The sequence below is a fragment of the Ranitomeya variabilis genome, chromosome 4 (genome assembly GCF_051348905.1).
Source record: "Ranitomeya variabilis isolate aRanVar5 chromosome 4, aRanVar5.hap1, whole genome shotgun sequence".
Lineage (NCBI taxonomy): Eukaryota > Metazoa > Chordata > Amphibia > Anura > Dendrobatidae > Ranitomeya > Ranitomeya variabilis.
The window spans coordinates 129,775,101-129,797,391 of record NC_135235.1 but is presented as its reverse complement, the minus strand read 5'-3'; the positions used below and the strand labels follow the sequence as shown (position 1 = coordinate 129,797,391).

General features: G+C 42.1%; 1 protein-coding gene across 1 annotated transcript in view; it reads right to left on the bottom strand.

Moving 5' to 3' along the window:
• Positions 1-364: 364 nt before the first annotated feature.
• The window catches only part of SYNPO2L (synaptopodin 2 like), a 186,347-nt gene continuing 164,420 nt past the window's right edge, over positions 365-22,291 (bottom strand). Inside the window, exon 4 of the mRNA XM_077259258.1 lies at positions 365-5,117. Within this exon, the coding sequence (XP_077115373.1) occupies positions 2,869-5,117 (2,249 nt within the window). The 3' untranslated portion in view covers positions 365-2,868. The remainder of the gene's footprint in view (positions 5,118-22,291) is intronic.

Here is a 22,291-nt window from a genome sequence, read left to right as displayed (position 1 = left end):
AGTTGGTCACACAGGGTTAATAGCAGCGTTAACGGAGTGTATTACACCGCGGCATAACGCGGTCCGTTAACGCTGCCATTAACTCTGTGTGAGCGCTGACTGGAGGGGAGTCTGGAGCGGGCACTGACTGGACGGAAGTAGGGATGGGCGAATTTGCGGCCAGACTGTGCCCGTCGCTGATGTGGGATTTCCGTTACAGACAGACAGACAGGCAGAAAGACAGACAGGCGGAAGTACCCCTTAGACGATTATATAGATTTACATCTAGCCCGTGTATTGGTGATAAAAGTTTACGGGACAAACTCTTTCATAGCATTGCAGACATACAGTATTGGCTGTCGTACTCTTTATGTTTCTTTTTAATTTCGCGTGTAACTAGAATACAACACATTTTACTGCAATTTTCTATGAATTTGACTATTTACTATGAGATGTAGTTTAACAATGATAAATGTAAGATTATACACATGGAAAGAAGGGATCAATATCACCATTACACACACTGAACGGGAAACCACTGGATAAATCTGACATGGAGAAGGACTTGGGGATCCTAGTTAATGATAAACTTACCTGGAGCAGCCAGTGCCGGGCAGCTGCTGCCAAGGCAAACAAGATCATGGGGTGCATTAAAAGAGGTCTGGATACACATGATGAGAGCATTATACTGCCTCTGTGCAAATTTCTGGTTAGACCGCACATGGAGTATTGTGTACAGTTTTGGGCACCGATGCTCAGGAAGGACATAATGGAACTAGAGCGAGTACAAAGGAGGGCAACAAAATTAATAAAGGGGATGGGGGAACTACAATACCCAGAGAGATTAGCAAAATTAGGATTATTTAGTCTAGAAAAAAGACGACTGAGGGGCGATCTAATAACCATGTATAAGTATATAAGGAGACAATACAAATATCTCTCCGAGGATCTGATTATACCAAGGAAGGTGACGGTCACAAGGGGGCATTCTCTGCGTCTGGAGGAAAGAAGGTTTTTCCACCAACATAAAAGAGGATTCTTTACTGTTAGGGCAGTGAGAATCTGGAATTCCTTGCCTGAGGAGGTGGTGATGGCGAACTCAGTCGAGGCGTTCAAGAGAGGCCTGGATGTCTTCCTGGATTGTAACAATATTGTGTCTTGCAGTTATTAGGTTCTTTAAAAGGACGTAGATCTGGGGATTTATTCTGACGGAATGTAGGCTGAACTGGATGGACAATTGTCTTTTTTCGGCCTTACTAAGTATGTTAATATAAGATCGTTGTGTTGCTGGAACTTGCTTAGCTTCCAACAAAAGTTTAATTATGCTGCATTTAAAAATAAGTGAATTTGTCGAGTTTCATATTTTTCAATTTGGCAGGGAAATTTGATTTGCCATTTTGTTGAATTCACATAAAGTGAGATGCAAAAATTTGGAAATCGGGAGAATCAGAAGTTTTTGAAAAATTCAAGGAGAATTCAATTTTCCTCAAATAAATTCATCCATCTCTAGCTGCATCCTTATGCAATTTTTTGCCGTCAGTTTTATGTTTATTCACATTCCAGACATATATTTCTGAAGAGAGACAGTCCCTTTAGATTGAGCACTCTGATAACCTAGGCAACTCTATTATGTCAGATTTCTCCCCAAAAGGCCCATTTATTATAAAATAATGTCTATTACTTTAAATATGTGAACTAATAAATATCATATACCAGATATATTCAGGATTAATAAGGAATATCACTGTGAAAATATTGGTGAAAATAAAAAAGTTCTGTCATTAACACTTTACCGTGAATTTATTTTATCTATGTATATCACTTCAAATAAAAGTTGCTTCAAAGCTGTGTTCCAAAAGTCAGCTTAGGAATCATGATAACAATGTTTTTCCTCTACATCAAACTGAAAACCTCAAAATCATCCCGTACATTTACGTTAATGCTACAAGAGTGGGTATCTTAATTAGAATTTGGGGGAGGATAAAAAAATTGTACACAAAATTTACACTACAAATTTTGTGAATAAAACACATAATTGTGGTTCAGAAAATGTGTCCAAGTGTTCATAGGAAAAAAGGAACATGCAGTTCTCATATGTGATTGCAATATAGCTGAATTGTAATGTAGTCCAGAATATTATTGTATCTGTAGATTCTACGATTTCCAGTATCATCAAAGAGAAACTACATTCATCCCATTTATGTAGCTAAAGTAAAGAAATTCTGTGTTTGTCACCTCGAGTATGATGATAGCACAATATCAAATACGTCCAACATTCAAGGCCCCCTAAGTCTTACAACGAACTAGCTTCTTCATTAATACCATGTCCATCTTTGCTTGTTCCATATAGAGATGCTCATATTACATTTCTGTTACATTCTAAATATTTCAAACCTTTGTCTCAAAAGATTTTAAGATACAATTATCCCAAGACATTTTGCCTTCTTTGAAAATCTTTTCTTTAAACGTCTGTTTTTAGCCAATCATACAGCGTACCATACTCTTCCAACTCTTTTTTGATAGTTCATTGCTTACTCTTTTTTTTTTTCTTCAAGTCAAGAAAAGTTGCAGAAGAATGCAAGGATGGTGATTATTTTATACACACAAATCAATAAACAACTAAGCCAGTAAGCATAAGATCATTTTCAACAACTGGTGGATAATAGTGATGAACAAACATGCTCGATTTTGTGTTAAAAATTGCCTGTTTGTTAGGCAATTCCTGCATGTGTTGTGGCTGTCGAACACAAAGCTGCGAGGACTCGAATATACTATTCGAGCACGCCAAAAACACTCAGTGAGCACCCGGGCATGATCACATAACACCTTATTCAAGCACGTTCGCTCATCAATAGTGGATAACACTAAACCTATTGTATTTCTCAATGATCAAAAGTGGACTTTGGCTGGTCTCCATACATGGGCCTGCATTCCTGTTTTTGAAGCAGAGAATCTTGGCTTTGGCACCTGAATTTTAGACATTGATGATCTAGGGGAGGTAAATGAGTTTATAGGACTAAGGACTGAAGATTCACGATTTTCCTGTGGAACCTCCTGAATAGGAGCGTAAAAAGGCCCAGGCCCAGGAACATTGGTTGGCATAGGTTGGCATGATATATCGGTTCTCCAAACTGGTTCTGCAAGTGTTGTTGCTGATCTAGGCGTTAACACTGTAGGCCTCATGTTAATTGAAGAAGACATTGGAGTAGGAGTTGAGAATCGCTTAATCTCATGAGCTCTAGCAGTTTTCACAGGAACTTGTCTAGTTAGAGTGGAATTCATTTTTTGAGTATCCTGGCTATTAGGAGAATTCCCAAAGCAGAACATGGCTGAATTTAGCTGGTAAGGTTGGTGGCGCATAAAATCTATAGCTTGCATTCGTGGTTTGCCAGCGGCACCCTTCTTAACTTTGCTGTCTACTTTGCCAACTTGAGATTTTGAAGCAGCTAATGGACAGAATGGTGAAACCAGTGGATTATATCCTATTGGAGGAGGTGCACGAATATTAGGTGAATATTTCCAAGATGATGGAAGAGATGGTGTTGGTGAAGGTGTTCTTGGCCTTGAGTTAGGCCTGGAGCTTGATCTATTATCTGAGTCAACCACAAATTTGTCCATACGACTTTGACGTTTTGCAAACAGTTCTGCTCCTTTACCTTTTAACTCAGGAATATCTTGGCTTCCATTTATAAGTTGTTCTGATGTTGTTTTAAAACTGGGTTTTGGAGCCACAGGTGGAGGAACCTTAAATTTTCGTGCTGAAGATTGCATAAAATTGCATGCCTCAGCTCCTAAGCTGAGGAAGTCTTCTTCTGGGCCAGATTCAAAACCTGCTCCATGCTGCTCCTGTTTAGGTTTCTCATCTATATTCTTCACCATTGACAAGAGATCTGGGTTTGGCAAACACTTTTTCTCTTCCTTTTTAACAAACATCTGTTTTCTCCCACCTCTCCTTCGTGCTTCATTTAGGATGCCAGTACGTCCTATGGGTACAGAGATCCTTTGTTCTCTGGAGTTTACAGACTCAGGTGACTGGTTTACTTGGGTAACTGGTGATATATACGAATGTGTAATGGGTGTTGGACTAATAAATTGTGACACTGTAGATGTTGACGGAGTCACTGGAGTGGACTTTAATATATTTGACTTAGAAGTAACAGTATGAGGCTCTGATGGACGAGAAGGAGATGCAAGATATATGGAAGCTGTTGTAGTCCGTGGTGTTGTTGGAGCTGAGAGGTTCTCCTTTGGATTCTCATTGTATTGAGCTACTGGTGATGACACTGCTCTACCTGGTGCCGGGATATAAAGGGATGCAACAGAACTTACAGGGTTTTTTTGTATGTTTGCAGTTGTATCAGCTAAAAATTGGTTAAATGGAGGTGGCGCAACATTTTGCACAGGAAAGCTTTCAATTTTTTTGGGAGGAGAAGGCTTAAACACAACTGAAGAAGCCATTGTCCGCTGTCCAACTTGACCTGGAGTAAATGGTCTTGCTGACCTGTTAAAGATGACATTTCCAGGACACTGTGGATCTTGAGAATGAGCAGGGGTTAGTGAGATCTGTGTGCTTGTCACCTTAGTATTCTCTGAGCCCCTCAACTCTTGACTTTTATCATAATTTACTGTGTGAATAGCATTTCCATTAACAACTGATTTCCGAGGAGGAGCAACGGGAGTTTTATGATGCTCTTGGGAATTCTGTGAGAGAGAACTGTCAGCCACCTGTTCAGATTTCTGCCTTTGCAATTCAAACAATGCTGCTCCCTTTCCAGATGCTTCACTCAGACCTTTTTCTTCCTGAGCCTCATGTTCCATTTTGGGCTTTTCAATATCCATATAGGTGCTGTCCCAGTCTGAATTATTTGTTAGGCTACGGGCATCAGAAAATCCTTCTTCGTCAAATTCTGATTCACTTGTAGGAAGGACCCCGTCTTCGTCTTCGATGTAACGATCTTCGTCTACACTTCCGAAACTCACAAGTGTATATTTCTTTGCTCTTTGTCGTCTCTTCTTAAACATAAGAACACCCTTTGAGTGAGGATTTGGAGCATCAGTTAACAGAGATGCAATTGTTCTACATTTGGTTCTAGCCTCCTTGACATTTTTCTCCTGTACGCTCTCACTGCGATTAAGTTCTGCAAAAGGAAAAAGAAAACACAAAAGTCATATAGTTTAATCCAGTTACAAACACATATATTCAACACAAAAGAGAAATAAAACTCAGAAATGTCAATGTATATTTTCAAATTAGCATTTATAGAAATTTTGAAAGAATATGTGAAAAGACATGAACACCTACAATATGATTAAGAAGTATAATGATTGGTAAATGTATGGATTGGTGTTCTTTGTCTTACAGCACTACTGATACTTCTTGTGATTTAAGTGTCCTTCTACAACTGCCAGTACTTGACATTACTAAAGAGGGAACAGTATGAAGTATTTATATCATATAACGATGAGCAATGCTATAATCATTTTTGACATATGAAACTGGTCAACTAGAACTTTGTACATCATTCTAACTGCAAAAGTAGATTATAGTGAACTTATCACTGTGAAAATTGTATTCATATCTCATGATAATCTTACACAGTGATTCTGTTACTTGTATTTTTACTAATGGATGGAAAATAGCCTACATGACAAATCTTAAAAGAGTATTTTAAAATCCATACTTAAAAGTCAACTTTTTGACAATGTTCAGGAGAAAAAAATTAATCATGAGACATCTTTAAGTTGTCATATTTATGATTATTTTAAAAATTGTGTTTCAAAAGTTTCAGATAATTCATTACTGACAAATTCCAGATATCAAAATATTAAAATCATGACCACAGCAACAACCATATAATGAAAAAAATAACTGAATGTGTAGAAATTATGTAGCTGAACAGTTTTAGTCTAATTGGGCATAATTTTTATCCTAATCTCCGATCATTCATTGCAGGGAATAAAAAAAATTAACAAAAATAGCAAGCATATTCACAAGTTAAGGAATTAAACATTTCCTATGTTTTTCAACAGTAACAAAATCGGGTATTGGTTTAGGACTTCTGTCAAAATGATTAGTAGATTGTTGATGCCATTAATTGTAGACATTTTCATTATGGAAACAACGTCCATCACTGTGCAACTTATTCTTAATTAAGGATTTGGAAAGCACAATGAAACAAAATATATCCACGAGGTGTTAATATCATTAAGGCAGGTCTGACCACTTTACTTACACTTGTCCTACAAAGCTCTTCAAATTGTCAAGCTGATCACTTTACACTGACATACACAGTACATAAAACAGGTCAAGCCAAATCAGTGAGAAAGAAAACCCCAAGATGTCCTTGTTTGAAGTGATATCATATCACACAAGGTTCCCTGTAGTCAGCGACAATGTAGACACAAATAATAATAAAAAAAATATGATAAAGCGCACTGTTAGATGCAAATTACCTGCATAGAGATTATCTGTGCTGTGGTAGGAAGATACCGGTGAATCAGGCATGTCACATACACCATTGGAGTCACAATGTTCCATATAGAGACGACAAGGGACAAATGACAAATGTACTCCAAGCTGGAGCCAAACCAAAGTTAGAAAATCTCTCCAGCTCCCTGCTGCCCTTTCTACAAGCCTTTTTAAGTCCCCACTTTTGTCTCCCCTGGCATAGCTGCTGGATTCACTGGCTTTCAGAAGCTGATGAGATCATAGAGTCTATTTTTGTGTGCCCAGGCTTATCACTGGACCCGGCTATGGACAATGTCACCTGTCACTTTAGCTATGTTCCTCTTTGCCTATGGTTGGGTAAGAAATAAATAATTTCAGCCTGCAAAAATTTTTCAAAGCCCCCCTTCCCCTTTACATGAAGTGTGAAACAATGATATATATTCCATTCTGGAAACATGAGGTCAATGCTCTTAAAATACCTCCCTTATCCTTAAAGATCCCAATAGAAAAATCAATATTTCTTTTGGTACACTCAAACAAGTAAGAAGAAACGCATTGGGAATATAGTTACAATTGAAAAATAATGGTCACGTTGATATTTAGTATATAAATTAAATAGTGCTTATACTTAAAGTGGCATTCCCATCTCCAAGGTCCTATCCCAATATGTGGTAGGTGTAATAACAATAATATTAGCAAATACTTCCAATTAGAAATGTAGTATAGTTTTTCTGATTTGCTATGTCTCTTTCCTCATGTGAAGGCATTGCAGGACCTTGGGTATCTATGGTTATGTCCACTGGCAACTAACTAACTGTTACAATATCAGTGGTAATAACCATGGATACCTAAGGTCCTGCAATGCCTGCAGACTTCTATCTTGAAGAGTAATTATCGATATAATTTTTACTTCATAAATAAATAACACACTTGAAAATAAGCAATTTTGTAATGTATCGTATTAGAAAAATCCACTTCTTTCTCCTCTTAGATTGATCTTTCACTCCTAATTCTTGGGTAAAATGTTTGTTCAGTGAAGACAAACTTTCCCACTACTGAGGAAGGAGATGGCAGTAGGTGCATATACGTTTCTATGGAGGAAAGAGCTAGAGTCAGACAGTTAAATTTTGTAGCAAGTTCTCCTGAAACAAGTTACAGTTCTCCATAGAACTTTAGGAGCAACAATTGTCATTTCCTATCACCGTAAATGGACACAAACATTTATATTCACCGAAGACAGATTTTACTTGGGAATTGAGAATTTTGAGAATGAATGATCAATCCAGGATGAAACACAAACAGATTTCTAATAAGGTATATTACAAAGGTACTTATTTCATGTGTACTATTGATTTATGAAAAAAAAGAAAGAAAATGATTGTTATTCTTTAAGAGTCGCATCAGCTTGGTAGGACTGCCCTTGGTAAAGTTGAATGCACTTAGCTTAGTGGCCAAGAGTTCAGTCACACACAGTCATTTCTTGAGACTATTAGGAATAAACATTTTCTCTACCCAAAACCACCAAAGGCGCTGATATTTATCTTTCATTTTCTTGAGAAAAACCAAGGCACCATTATACTGTATATAGCATTATGTGAAATAAAATAGACTATCGCACACTGCATGTGCTGGGAGGATTCACAAGACTCATTTTAGTTCAGCTAATACTGAAAATACCAGAGGTACTAAGCTAATAAGAGGCTGCTCACACTGCTGTCTGCTCTTTTTCATATGGTACTGGAGAAATCAGTGGTGAGGTAAGAAGACACTGCTCACACTGCGGTCTACCCTTTCTCATATAGTACTGGAGATACCAGTGGTGAGGTAAGAAGACACTGCTCACAATGCTGTCTACCCTTTCTCATCTAAAACTGGAGACATCAGATGTGCTGAGGTAAGAAGATGCTGCTCACACTGCTGTCTACCCTTTCTCATTTAATACTGGAGACACCAGAGGAACTGAGCTAATATGATACTGCTCACACTGCTGTCTACCCTTTCTCATATAGTACTGGAGATACCAGTGGTGAGGTAAGAAGACAATGCTCACACTGCTGTCTGGCCTTTGTCCTCAAAAGCTGGAGACATAAGAAGTGCTGAGGTAACAAGACACTGCTCACACTGCTGTCCATCCTGTTGTTCTGGTGCTGCGGAACTACGGTTTGACAGACCGATTAAATAAAAGTATGTAGAATTTGTAGAGTGTTTCCGCCCAAACAATTATTCAAGATGTCAATTGCCAAGAATTATTAAAGGGAACCTGTCAGCTGTTTTGGCTGATATAAGATGCAGCCACTGTCTTTCAGGGTTTATCTACAGCATTCTATAATGTTGTAGACAAGACACCGATCCAACCTGAACGATAAGAAAAATATGTTTTATTATACTCACTCGGGGGGCAGTCCGGTCCAATCGGTGTCGCAGGTCCGTGTCCGGCACCTCCCATCTTCTTATAATCACTGCCCTCCTGCTTGCTGCCCTCCTGCACAGGTGTACTTATCTGCCCTGGTGAGGGCAGAGCAAAGTTCTGCAGTGCGCAGGCGCCGGGCCTCTCTGACCTTTCCCAGCGCCTGCGCACTGCAGTACTTTGATCTGCCCTCAACAGATAAGTACGCCTGCACAGAAGCGCGATGCCAGGGAGCCTGTGAAGCAAGCAGGAGGGTGGCATTCATAAGAAGATGGGTGGCACTGGACTTGCAGCACCCATTGGACTGGACTGCCACCAAACCCCCCCCCCCCCTGAGGGGAGTATAATAAAAGTTATTTTTCTTATCTTTCAGGTCAGATCGGTGACAGGTTCCCTTAAAATATGCAGATTTATTAGACGCTTTTCAAAATATCACACATTTTTTCTTCAGGAAACAACCAAAGATGTATTGTTGTTTCCTTAAGAAACAGCACAGAAAACAACAGGGAGGAAAGGCTGTGTGCACTTTGAACAAGCTTGATTAGCTCATTACATGCTGCAGTCAATAGTGAATGAGGCATATAAGAAGTTTGACAAAAGGCAATGACTCCCTCTGTCAACTCATCAACCCTGGCAACATGAGTGCGATGAGCTTACTTATGGTTGCTATGTCAAATTGCTTTTTTTCCTGTTTTTGTTCTCAATACACAAAAAGGAAATAAACATGTGTATAACAAAATGTGTAATTACAATAATTTTCTGTAAGAGACACTTCATTTTTTGGGACAAGTTCAAGGATGCCAACACTTTCGGCCTTAACTGTATATATGTATATGTATATATTTCTCTTGAACAACTGTAATCCTTCCTTTTGTGGTAAGTTTCTATTCTTTCTAGTCTCTTATGTTGTGTTGATTGATTTTGTATTGTATATTTAGTCTTATGACGGTCTAAGTTACAGACAGAAACATCACATTTGTTGAATTGCATTTCCTAATAAATCACGTTTTCCACTTGCATCATACGAGTGCCAGATAGCATTTCTACATTGCTTATAGAGGGGTATCCTATCTGAGCTCCGCATTACACAGTGATGTATATCCTTATCCATCACAGCACCCATCTAGTCGGCATGTGACCACATGTATGCAATTCTCGTATTTGTGGTCATGAGCCCACTGCTCTCAGCTACGGCACCCAAAAATCCCCACAGCATGAGGTGCACGTGCAGGGAGGATTCACAAGTCTGCAGTCACCTAGAGTGACTGGCCAGACAACCCCCTTTATTAAAGGAGTCTCCTCTGTCTTTGCTGTTTAATCTTTCCTGGCTACAAGAACATCACAGGTAGTAAGTAGGTCCTTCTCTTTGTCTATGTAGTCAAGCCACTTTCACCCCACTTTTCCACTTTTTTGCACCATCTCAACTCTACTCCTTGGGGCAGATCTACACCAATATTCCTATCACCAAACAATCAGGCACTGCACAGGACATAGAGTGACGGCAGACTATTGTGATAAACCTGGGCAATCCCTTTAACACTTTATTTGTTGAGCAAATGGAACATGCAATAATGAAAAAAAAAGTAAGATAGGTAGATGTTAGGGTTAAATTAAGCCTGGTCATTAAGGGGTTAAAACTTATCATGCTTCTAGCCTTGTGCACATAGTTAGTGATAAAAGACTAAAGATAAATTCCTGTTTCCTCAAGTATTGGAGCAGTGCTAGATTACTAGGAAACTCTGTTTCTACAAAGTATGACTGCTAGAAGGCTCTAGCTCCACAAGGAAAAAAGAATGCTATCATCTTAGGATGGTTTTGTGTAATATTTGGAAAAAATGAAAACATTCCAAGATGCTGGGATCAGTTCACACGTTTCATTTTGCTACAGTGAATTTTTCACTCCTACTAATAAAGCAGCCTTATCACTAGGGAGCATGGGCCAACCATGTGTGGAATATACAACAGATGACTCAGATTTTTCTGTTATCCCACTTTAAGTGTGATGGATATCAAATTGCAAAATAATTATTTTCCCCCATATTCTGGAGATAAGAATATTATTGCTTGGATCATGGTGTTAATTCCAAAGACTTCTTGGCTTGAATCACCTGTTCCCACATTACGCCATTCTCACTGACCGTATAAGGCTTTTTCATTATGTCTAATTAAATGTAAATTTAGACAGAGGTATGGTAAAGCCTTTACAATAAAATTCAGGGCAATAGCACACTTGACTGCCCTCTTCAAATCCTTAGGTACCTTATCGTAGCAAAAACAAAATAGTATAGGTGACAATGATTTACTACATTGGTGGACATGTAAGTAATGGGAGGATTATAATGAGGGCAATCTGAGCTACTGCCGGAGGAATCGGTGGGCCTATCGCCAGATTGCCCTCACCATAATCCCGCTGATGACAGTGCACGTATCCCGGCGCCTCTGCTGTGATGTGCCACCGCAATGACATCATCTGCTGGCACCGGCGCGATTACATTATGGCCACGTATACGCTGGGCAGTAGAAGTGGAACAGAGTGATTGGAGCAGAGCGCCAGGGTAATGGGAGCAAGGTGAGTATGTCTGTGTGTGTGTTTTTTTTTTTATTACTATGTATATGGTGTCATGATTCCCCAATGGCATGGGAACATCAGAAACACAAAAATAACAGACTAGCTCTCGGGTGATGGAAACTAAAGCTGACCGTGACCTAAATCTACCACACAACTAACAGTAGCCAGGAAGCATTCCTACGGCTGCCTAGATGCCATGCGCCAGCCGGAGAACTAACTACGCCTGGAAGAGGAAGGAACAGACCTGGCTTACCTCTAGAGAAATTCCCCAAAGATGATAGTAGCCCCCACGTATATTAACGGTGAGTTCAGAGGAAAAGACATACACAGTATGAAGGTAGATTTAGCAAAGCGAGGTCCACTTACTAGATAGAGGAAGGAAGGATACAAAAGAGGACTTCACGGTCAGCTGAAAAACCCTTTCAAAAAACCCATCCTGAAATTACTTTAAGACTCCTGTGTCAACTCATGACACAGGAGTGGCAATTTCAGTCCACAAGAGCTTCCAGTAACAGGAAATGACAAAACTGTAAACTGGACAAGAAAAACAAAACAATAAGGACAAGAGTCCACTTAGCTGATCAGCAGACTAGTAGCAGGAACATGCAACTGAATGACTCAGGTTACAATGATGACCCGCAAGGAAGTGACTGGAGAGCAAGGCTAAATAGGGAACTCCCAAAACTGATGGAAGCAGGTGAGCTGAGGCAGAAAAGCACACACAAGTCTCCAGTACCACCAGCCACCACCAGGGGAGCCAAAAAGCGGATCACAACAATATGGGATGTGAGGACTCACACTGTATGTCGGAGGCTATATAGGGGCTAATTCTGTATATAGGAGGCTTTATAGGGGTTCATACTGTATAAAGGAGGCTACTGTACATAAGGGCCCATACTGTATATGGGAGGCTATATAGGGGCTCACACTTTATATAGGAGGTGATATAGGGACTCCCACTGTATATAGGGAGCAATGTAGGGGCTCACACTGTATATAGGAGGCAATTTGCAGGCTCATACTGTATATAGGAGTGTGTAGTGAGTATATAGGAGTGTGGACTCATACTGTACATAGGTGCTCATACTGTATATAGAAGACTGTATAGGGGGTCATATGGTATATAGGAGGCTTTATGGGAGCTCGTACTGAACATAGGGAGCTATTTGGAGGCTCATACTGAATATAGTTCAAATGCACAGAAAAAAGCAACCCGCACTGCCCGCTTTCATGGGTTGAGCTCCGAAGTGTGGACTGGTACGCCAATCAGCCTCTGATCTCGGGTGCATCAGCCAGAAAAAACTTGCATAACGGTATAACTAAGGAAGAAATGATGGCCGCACTCACCGATCTCTTTGCAGGTAACTTTATTAGAAGTCCATCTTCACGGCACGGGGGTGTATATTACAGGACATGTGAGAGCCGAACGACGGCCGTTTCGCACCGACCAGGTGCTTCTACGGGTTCACCGAGTGGCCGGACATGACGCCTAAAGACAGGTGCGTGTGCACTGCTCCTCCCTCTGCGTCACGTCGTCCACTCCCGGCAACAGACATAAAACATATAAAATCAATACAAAAACTTAAAAACAATAATACAAGACCAACCCTAGTACAAACCTTATGCATATAAATGTACAGATTACTCCTTATCGTGGTCACCCCCTGTATTGTCTGGTTATAATTAGCAATCATTTATAGTATGTTATTCCAATCTCCCCCTCTTTTGGGTGGTCTAACCTGCTCAATACCGACCTTTGCCGGTATTGAGCAGGTTAGACCACCCAAAAGAGGGGGAGATCGGAATAACATACTACTGAGGCGAGAGGCGTCCTGGATCATACGCACAGGAGCTATGGGTCCGGCTGGACTCAACGACAAAGTGGACTTGTCCATATTTTTATAAACAGCATTAGTCCTTAGAGGGATTTCAGGATGCGCTCACAGGTTAGAATAGGCGATCCTGTGGAGATTCGATATATCTATAGAATGATATGTCAATGAATGGTATCTCTATGTATATATGCTAATTTGTTGGACAGGGGGTTTTTGGACAATACTTATTCCATGTTTATATCATGCCCGGCTTTGCTTCTCGTTTTTCTTTTCAAGTGATGTGTTCCTAAGCATTACGTGTATGTATAGCCATATTTAGGATAACTTATGGAGATAAGTGTAGCAGAATGATCGCTAGTATTGGTAGCGCAAGCATAATAAATGATTGCTAATTATAACCAGACAATACAGGGGGTGACCACGATAAGGAGTAATCTGTACATTTATATGCATAAGGTTTGTACTAGGGTTGGTCTTGTATTATTGTTTTTAAGTTTTTGTATTGATTTTATATGTTTTATGTCTGTTGCCGGGAGTGGACAACGTGACGCAGAGGGAGGAGCAGTGCACACGCACCTGTCTTTAGGCGTCATGTCCGTCCACTCGGTGAACCCGTAGAAGCACCTGGTCGGTGCGAAACGGCCGTCGTTCGGCTCTCACATGTCCTGTAATATACACCCCCGTGCCGTGAAGATGGACTTCTAATAAAGTTACCTGCAAAGAGATCGGTGAGTGCGGCCATCATTTCTTCCTTAGTTATACCGTCATACTGAATATAGGACGGCGTGTAGGGGTTCAAACTGTATCTAGGGAGCTATGTGCGGGCTCATACTATATATTGGAGGCTATATGGGGGCTCATACTGTATATAGGGCATTATGTGTGGCTTATACTATATATAGCAAGCTATGTGAGTGCTCATATTGTATCTTGGTAGCTGTATGCTGGCTCATACTGTATATAGAGGGCTATGTGGTGCTTATGCTGTACCTAGGGAGCTATGTTTGTGTTCATACAATATATAAGAGGCTATATCGGAGCTCATACTGTATCTAGGGAGCTATGTCCTCTACCTACCTCACCTACTCACCCAAAAACCTGTCCCTTATAATGGCTGGTTAACCCCTTCAGCACATAGCATGCTGGAGAGAAATGTATGGGTTTCAGATCAGGAGAGAAAGCAATGTTCGTGACACATATCTCCCCTCACATACAGTGCCAGTGACCCTGTGACAATATGTAAATTGCCTCTTCAGAGAGAGAGAGAGGAGTTGAACTCTATAGCGTCACCTGTTGGAAGTAGTGATCCTGTCACAATAGGGAGCTATGTGTGGGCTCATACTATATATAGGAGGCTATTATACTGTGTATAGGGAGCTATGTGGGGCTTAAACTCTATATAGGGAGCTATGTGAGTGTTCATTCTGTATCTAGGTAGCTTTATAGCTCATACTGTATATAGGGGCTATGTGCACCTTATACTGTATATAGCAATGAAAACACACCTACAGAAATAACATGGATCCCACACACTCCGTGTGCAGTTGTAAGAAGATGTTTAACTTTACCCATGTATATGCAAGGACAGTAACGTATACTCCGGATAATCATTGATTAGAAAGAAAAAGGAGTTCTATACGAATTTTGTCATAAAATCAATATTTTATTATAGAAAAATATAAAAACCAATATTATACAAAAAAGTACGTATAAATTGAAAAGGAGACCCTAGTACAAGAACATCCTTGTCACAGGCACACAACTGTATATATCACCATGGTATGAACATATAAATAAGCATCCGTATTGGCACATAATAATATCAAATAGTGCTGGTTCCAGGGGTGGGATTCAAATTTTTAACAACAGGTCCTCTAAGTCGCCGGAATTTTGGCCACGCCCATTTTCAATAACCCCGCCCATACTAATAAGCCACGCCCAGTGGCACGATTCATATTTTTGGGAGCAGTTTGTCTCCCTTAATGACAAGAATACGTTATGTATGCATGGGTGGCTCAGGCACTGGCTCATCTCCCATCCCCCCCCCCCCGTATGCGTGGCCCATCGCCGGCGCGGCTCCCCAGTCCCATCTTGTATCATGGCTCCCCGTCCACCGCGGACCTCCTACATGCTCGCCGCCGGCTCCCTTCATCCTCCCTGGCTGCCTGCCTGGAATGATTCATGATTCATCCCGCCGCCCCCCCCCCCATGCGTGGCTCATCGCCGGCTCCCCGACGCTCCCAGTCCCATCTTGTATCATTCATGGGCATGGCTCCCCGTCCTGGCCGTCCACCGCAGACCTCCTCCTCCCCGCCGGCTCCCCCGTCCTCCCTGGCTGGAATGATTCATACTCACCTGAGTCACCTCACAGGCTCACACACCGCGTAGCAGAGGAACGGAATCCTCCACCTCGCTCTGTCCCTGCGCAGCACTGCACCGTCCTCCTCGTCCTGTGTGAGCGCCGCGGTCAGGTGGTAACGGTCATTTAAGATGATGAATATTCATCACCTTAATGAGGCGGCACCATGTGACCGCTCACACAGGGCGAGCTGCAGTCGTGCAGTCGCTGAGAGCTAGTGATGGGCAGTCCGGCTCTTTTTGGTGATCCGGCTCTTTCGGCTCGTGAACCGGCTCTTTTTTAAATAAAACTAGATTTTACTCTGTCATCGTTCCCACTCTTTGCCTGTAAAGTGACAGCCTCATGATACACCTGTGTAAGTATCTAGTGAAGCAGTAAAGACTGTTTTTTAGCATTGCTGTTTCCGCAGATTGTTGGCTCTTGTGAACAGAGCCCGCGCTACTTGGTTGTAGTCCTAAGGCCGGGTTCACACTGCGTTAGCAGCAGCCCGCTCAGCACATATGCTAACTGGCTGCTGTTAACGCAAGTGCCGACGTTACATCGCGCTAGCGCAGATAGAGCATCTTCTAGCTCTATCTGCGCTAGCAGTGACGGACCCGGAAACGCTGCAGCCCGCGGCTCCGGGTCCATCACTCAATGATGGCATATCCCTAGCGCTCGCCCATTGTGGGTGTGCGCTACTGATGCGTCCGACAATGGAGTCAATGGTGGCCGTAACGGACTGCGTTACACCGCGTTTATGCCGCTGTGTAATGTAGTCCGTCTAACAGACGCCACTAACGCAATGTGAACCCAGCCTAACCTGTATTACTTTGTAATATATGCCGTTTTTTGTACACGTCCTTTCTGAATTAGCAAGTGCTGTGCTATATGTTGGTGCTGTATAAGATTGTAATTCATAAAAATAAAGGCATGCTGCAAGCACTGTGCTAAGGCTACTTTCACACTAGTGTCGGTACGGGGCCATCGCTATGCGTCGGCCCGATGTACTGACGCACGTTGTGAAAGAAATGAACAACGTGGGCAGCGGATGCAGTTTTTCAATGCATCCGTTGCCCATTGTAAGGTCTGGGGAGGAGGGGGCGCAGTCGAAAATGGCAGATGTGACGCACAAAAAAAGTTACATGGAACTTTTTTTGTGCCGACGGTCCACCAAAACACAACGCATCCGTCGCACGATGGATGCGACGTGTGGCCTTACATCGCAATGCGTCGCTAATAAAAGTCTATGGAGAAAAAACGCATCGTGCAGATAATTCTGCAGGATGCGTTTTTTCTCCAAAACAACGCATTGCGACGTACACCAAACAACGCTAGTGTGAAAGTAGCCTTACACGCACACTGTATACACACACTGTACACACACTACACACACATACACTGTGTACATACGCAATGTATACACTGTACACACACAAACACACACACGCTGTGCAAAGCATACGGAATAGTAAACTCAGTTTATTTCAACACAACGTGGAACAGAAATGTATAATTGCTACTATACCATCAACTCCTGCTGGTGGTGCACAGCACTACAAATCCCAGCAAGTCAAACAGAATATGGCACTGCAACCCTAGTTACATACCAACTTTATTAACAGTTAAGTTACAGTAAATATGATTGAGGTAGTATTACAGATAGAACAAGTTTAAAGAGATTGTCCATGACTAACATTGATGGCCTGGCCTTAGGGTACCGTTACACTAAATGATTTACCAACGATCACGACCAGCGATACGACCTGGCCGTGATCGTTGGTAAGTCGTTGTATGGTCGCTGGGGAGCTGTCACACAGACAGCTCTCCAGCGACCAACAATGCCGAAGTCCCCAGGTAACCAGGGTAAACATCGGGTTACTAAGCGCAGGGCTGCGGTTAGTAACCCGATGTTTACCCTGGTTACCATTGTAAATGTAAAAAAAACCAAATACTACATACTTACATTCTGATGTCTGTCATGTCCCCCGCCGGCGGCTTCCCGCACTGACTGTCAGTGCCGGCCGTAAAGCACAGCACAGCAGTGACGTCACCGCTGTGCTCTGCTTTTACTTTACGGCCGGCGCTCACAGTCAGTGCGGGAAGCAGACACCGGGGGACGTGACAGACATCAGAAGGTGAGTGTTTTGGGTTTTTTTTACATTTACAATGGCAACCAGGGTAAACATCGGGTTACTAAGCGCGGCCCTGCGCTTAGTAACCCGATGTTTACCCTGGTTACAAGCGAACACATCGCTGGATCGGTGTCACACATGCCGATCCAGCGATGACAGCGGGAGATCCAGCGACGAAAGAAAGTTTCAAACGATCTGCTACGACGTACGATTCTGATCGGTCCCTGATCGCTGCTGCGTGTCAGACACAGCGATATCGTATGGATATCGCTGGAACGTCACGGATCGTGCCGTTGTAGCGACCAAAGTGCCACTGTGAGACGGTACCCTTACTGTAGGTGATCAATGTGGCGAGACGCTGCAGAGAAGCGAGTGCAGCCCCAGCCTCCTGTGATGCCACGTGTGAGACCACCTCAAATGAAACCGTGCACTCTGAACTACGCAAAACAAATCCCCCATACTATATGGTGGAATTGCTTCCCCACCTTCATTTTACCTCACTGTGAACTTTTTTTTTCCTGGTTTTTCAGGACATTATATGGTAAAATGGGCTCATTCAGAACTAAAACTTGTCCTGCAAAAAAGAAAAACAAAACCCCAAGCCCTTACAAAGGCTCCTGAAAGGTGTGGCAGAAAAAGAACAATAGCTACAACATGAAGGGGTTAATCACCATGATTTGCAGATATTTTGGGTGCATTACAAAGGTTGCAAAAGTGTAAAGACAAGAAGAGCTGCAGAGTGTCAGATAATTGGAAATGGCACAGAACTGCAGCCGTTATTAGAGGGAGCTGATACTAACAGCATGGCCACCTCTCCAGCACAAGCCTGGCCAGATGGGAGGCTACAGGCTGCACAGCTGCGGTACTTGTGTGAGGTGAATGCCCGGGTGCTGAGGGGAACAATACAGCGACACTTCAACCGCACCGGCTGTGCCTTCCTAGGGAGTGGGGACTGATTTTGTGATCACATCACTGGACTCACCGGCATTTCTTTACACTCCACAGACTCACATCTCCCTCTCTCCTGCCTGCTCCTCCCACATGAGTCACAGTCACACTCACTGAGCTCGCTGAATCTGATAGGCTGCAGGTGCCAGACAAGGAAGGAAAAAAAAAAAAGAGTCGGTTCACTCACGCTGCAGAGCCGGCTCCCGGAACGCTGGCAGATAGAAATTTTAGTAAACGGCTGCCCCGTACCGGGTCGTACCGGCTGAATCCCACCCCTGGCTGGTTCCCATATGGACAAGTGTCCACCATGTGAAAATAAGTAAAGGAGCCATATGATATATCTCAGATGCAAGATTTCTTACCCATGGTGAGGTGACCGGTGCCTGGGACTCTGGAGACCCCCTATCTCCAGAGTCCCAGGCACCGGTCACCTCACCATGGGTAAGAAATCTTGCATCTGAGATATATCATATGGCTCCTTTACTTATTTTTACATGGTGGACACTTGTCCATATGGGAACCAGCACTATTTGATATTATTATGTGCCAATACGGATGCTTATTTATATGTTCATACCATGGTGATATATACAGTTGTGTGCCTGTGACGAGGATGTTCTTGTACTAGGGTCTCCTTTTCTATTTATACGTACTTTTTTGTATAATATTGGTTTTTATATTTTTCTATAATAAAATATTGATTTTATAACAAAATTCGTATAGAACTCCTTTTTCTTTCTAATCAATTACTGTATATAGGTAGCTATGTAGGGGCTCATACTGTATGTAAGGGCTGTGTGTGGACTTATCTTGTATGTAAGAGTCTGTGCATGGATTCATACTGTATGTACGGGGCTATGTGGGGGCTCATACTTTATATAGGGAGGCTGTGTGAGGACTCAAATTGTATGTAGAGGGCTATGTCGGGGCCATTATGGCTCATGGTCTCCTTTTCTTGTCCTGATTCAAGGAATACCTCAATGAATCTCTGTACGACGAAAAGAGGGGGGAAAAGATGAGCACATAACTGTTCAGGCCATATAGGGTATATATATATAGCTCGGCAAAAATTATGAGACCACCACTTCAAAACCCTGTCATGGCAAGCCCAATCTCCAGACCGGAACCCCATTCTGGACTTCTGGAATGCAATCAAGAGGATGATGGATAGTCACAAGCCATCAAACAAAGAACTGCTTACATTTTTGTACCAGGAGTGGCATGAGGTCACCCAAAAGCAGTGTGAAAGACTGGTGGAAAGCATGCCAAGACGCATGAAAGCTGTGATTAAAAATCATGGTTATTCCACAAAATATTGATGTCTTAACTCTTCCTGAGTTAAAACATTAGTATTGTTGTTTCTAAATGATTATTAACTTGTTTTCTTCGCATTATTTGAGGTCTGAAAGCACTGTTTATTTTTTTTTATTTTGACCATTTCTCCTTTTCAGAAACAAAATACAAAATTTATTGCTTGGAAATTCGGAGACATGTTGTCAGAAGTTTATAGAATAAAAGAACAATTTACATTTTACTCAAAAATATACCTCTAAAGAGAAAAATAAGACAAACTGAACATTTTGCAGTAGTCTCTTAATTTTTGCCAGAGCTGTATATACACTAAATTCTAAGTTTAGGACAGTCAAAAGAAGGATATACATACAAAGGATATATTTACCAATAATGTGGCCAACACGGGATAGACCATGGAGCTTTAAAGATCTTACATGTATTGCTGGTTAACTGGCTTCATCAATGGATACCTTAGTATATACCTTACAGGTTTACATTTTTGGATATTATTTACATTATATTCTACAGTGCTATTTCATGGTGTCATTATGATATTTCCTTCTTGATATTATACAGTATTTTACTCACTGGAGTTTGTTGCATATTGGTTTTACCATGTAGGAGTCATCTGTAGCTCGGATTTCCCATAGACTTAGATTGGGCTCGTTGCTCGGGTGCTCGTGTCAAGCAAATTGGAATGCTCGGGTGCTCGACCCGAGCAACGGGCCCAATGTAAGTCTATGGGAAACTCAAGCATTTTTCCGGCACCTCCCCAGCAGTGTGGAGCGGAACTAGAAATTGCGGAAATCGATGGGAACAGTGCTCAAATGACATGGGAACAGCATGGGGAAGACCCCTGGAAGCATTTCTGACTCCCAGGTCACTGCTGTGAACAATATTGTCAGAGTCTTATACCACTTTTACAGACTAACAATAAAACATACAAAAACAAAACCAAAATGTATTTTCCTGGGAAATATGTTAAGGAACATCCTTTCCAGGTTAACGACTTGTATACAAGACAAAATAAATAACCAAAAACAAAAATGCTCCTCCACACCTTGGGCTATGTTCACACATAGCGGTTTTGATGCGTTTTTGAGCTTTAGCATTGCTTTCAACCATGACAAATGCATTCACTGGGAAATGTCATTTTAACATTTTACAACCTTATCTGGGCATGTGATGTGTGACACATCATCAGACACATCCTGTTTAATTTAAGAATAAATCATCCAAAAAAGGCAGTCTTACAGTCCAAAATATCTAAAAATACAAAATTTTATCTTATTCAAACAGGTAGAAAACAGCAAGCGTGAAATACCCTGTGCCAAAGTCTAGTACACACGAAAAAAAGGGACAGGTGGTGCACATGTGGTAATGCTGCTTAACAAATATCCATGCTAAAGTACAAAAGCATTTTCAGTTGACAGGCGGATTCGTTTATCAGTTATAATTGCACCGGCGGCACTAAATACCCGTTTTGACAAAACGCTAGCGTCAGGGCAGGCCAGGACCTCCAAGGCGTAGAGAGCCAGTTCATGCCATGTGTCCAGATTGGATACTCAATAATTATAAGGCACAGAGGAATCACGGAGGATGTTGGTACAGTCAGCAAGGTACTCCCTCAGCATCTTCCTAAACTTTGCACTCCTTGTGAGAGTACCCCGCACCTCAAGGCCTGTGTGATGGGGGTATCTGAGAAAACTCTCCCAGAACTTTGACAGTGTTCCCCTGCCTCTGCTGGATTGGAGTTGTGTCTCTCTCGCCTGTACTCCTTGGTTGTCCAATGAACTGTGACCTCTGCCGCCAGCGTTTTCAGATGGGAATTTTTTCATAATTCCGCAACAAGGGCCTACTGGTACTGCCCCATTTAGTAGACTTGTAAGCCTTGGGAATAAGAGATAGAAAGTTCTTCTTGTAGCGTGGGTATAGAAGTGTCACCGCCCGGTAATGACTGTCACCCAAAATGATGAGAACTTGAGGGTCACAGGAAAGGCAGAGTAACATAAACTCAGCCATGCGTGCCAGACTGCTAACAGGCAAGACTTCCATGTCCTCACCAAGAGGATGACTGACCATGCTCTCCTCCTCCTCTTCCTCCTCCTCCTGCTCCTACTCCTCCCTGTCTTCAGGCCATCCACGCTGAACAGAAGGTATTACAGTTGTGCAGATAGCGCATGAAACTAGCTCCTGTTCTTCCTCCTCCTCTTCCTCATTGTCACCCAATCCATGTTGGGATGAGATGAGGCTGGGCTTTGTGTAATCACCCTGTATGGTCCCAAGTTCCATCTCATCCTGCTCCACATGCAATGCATTCTCTTTGATTGTGAGCAGAG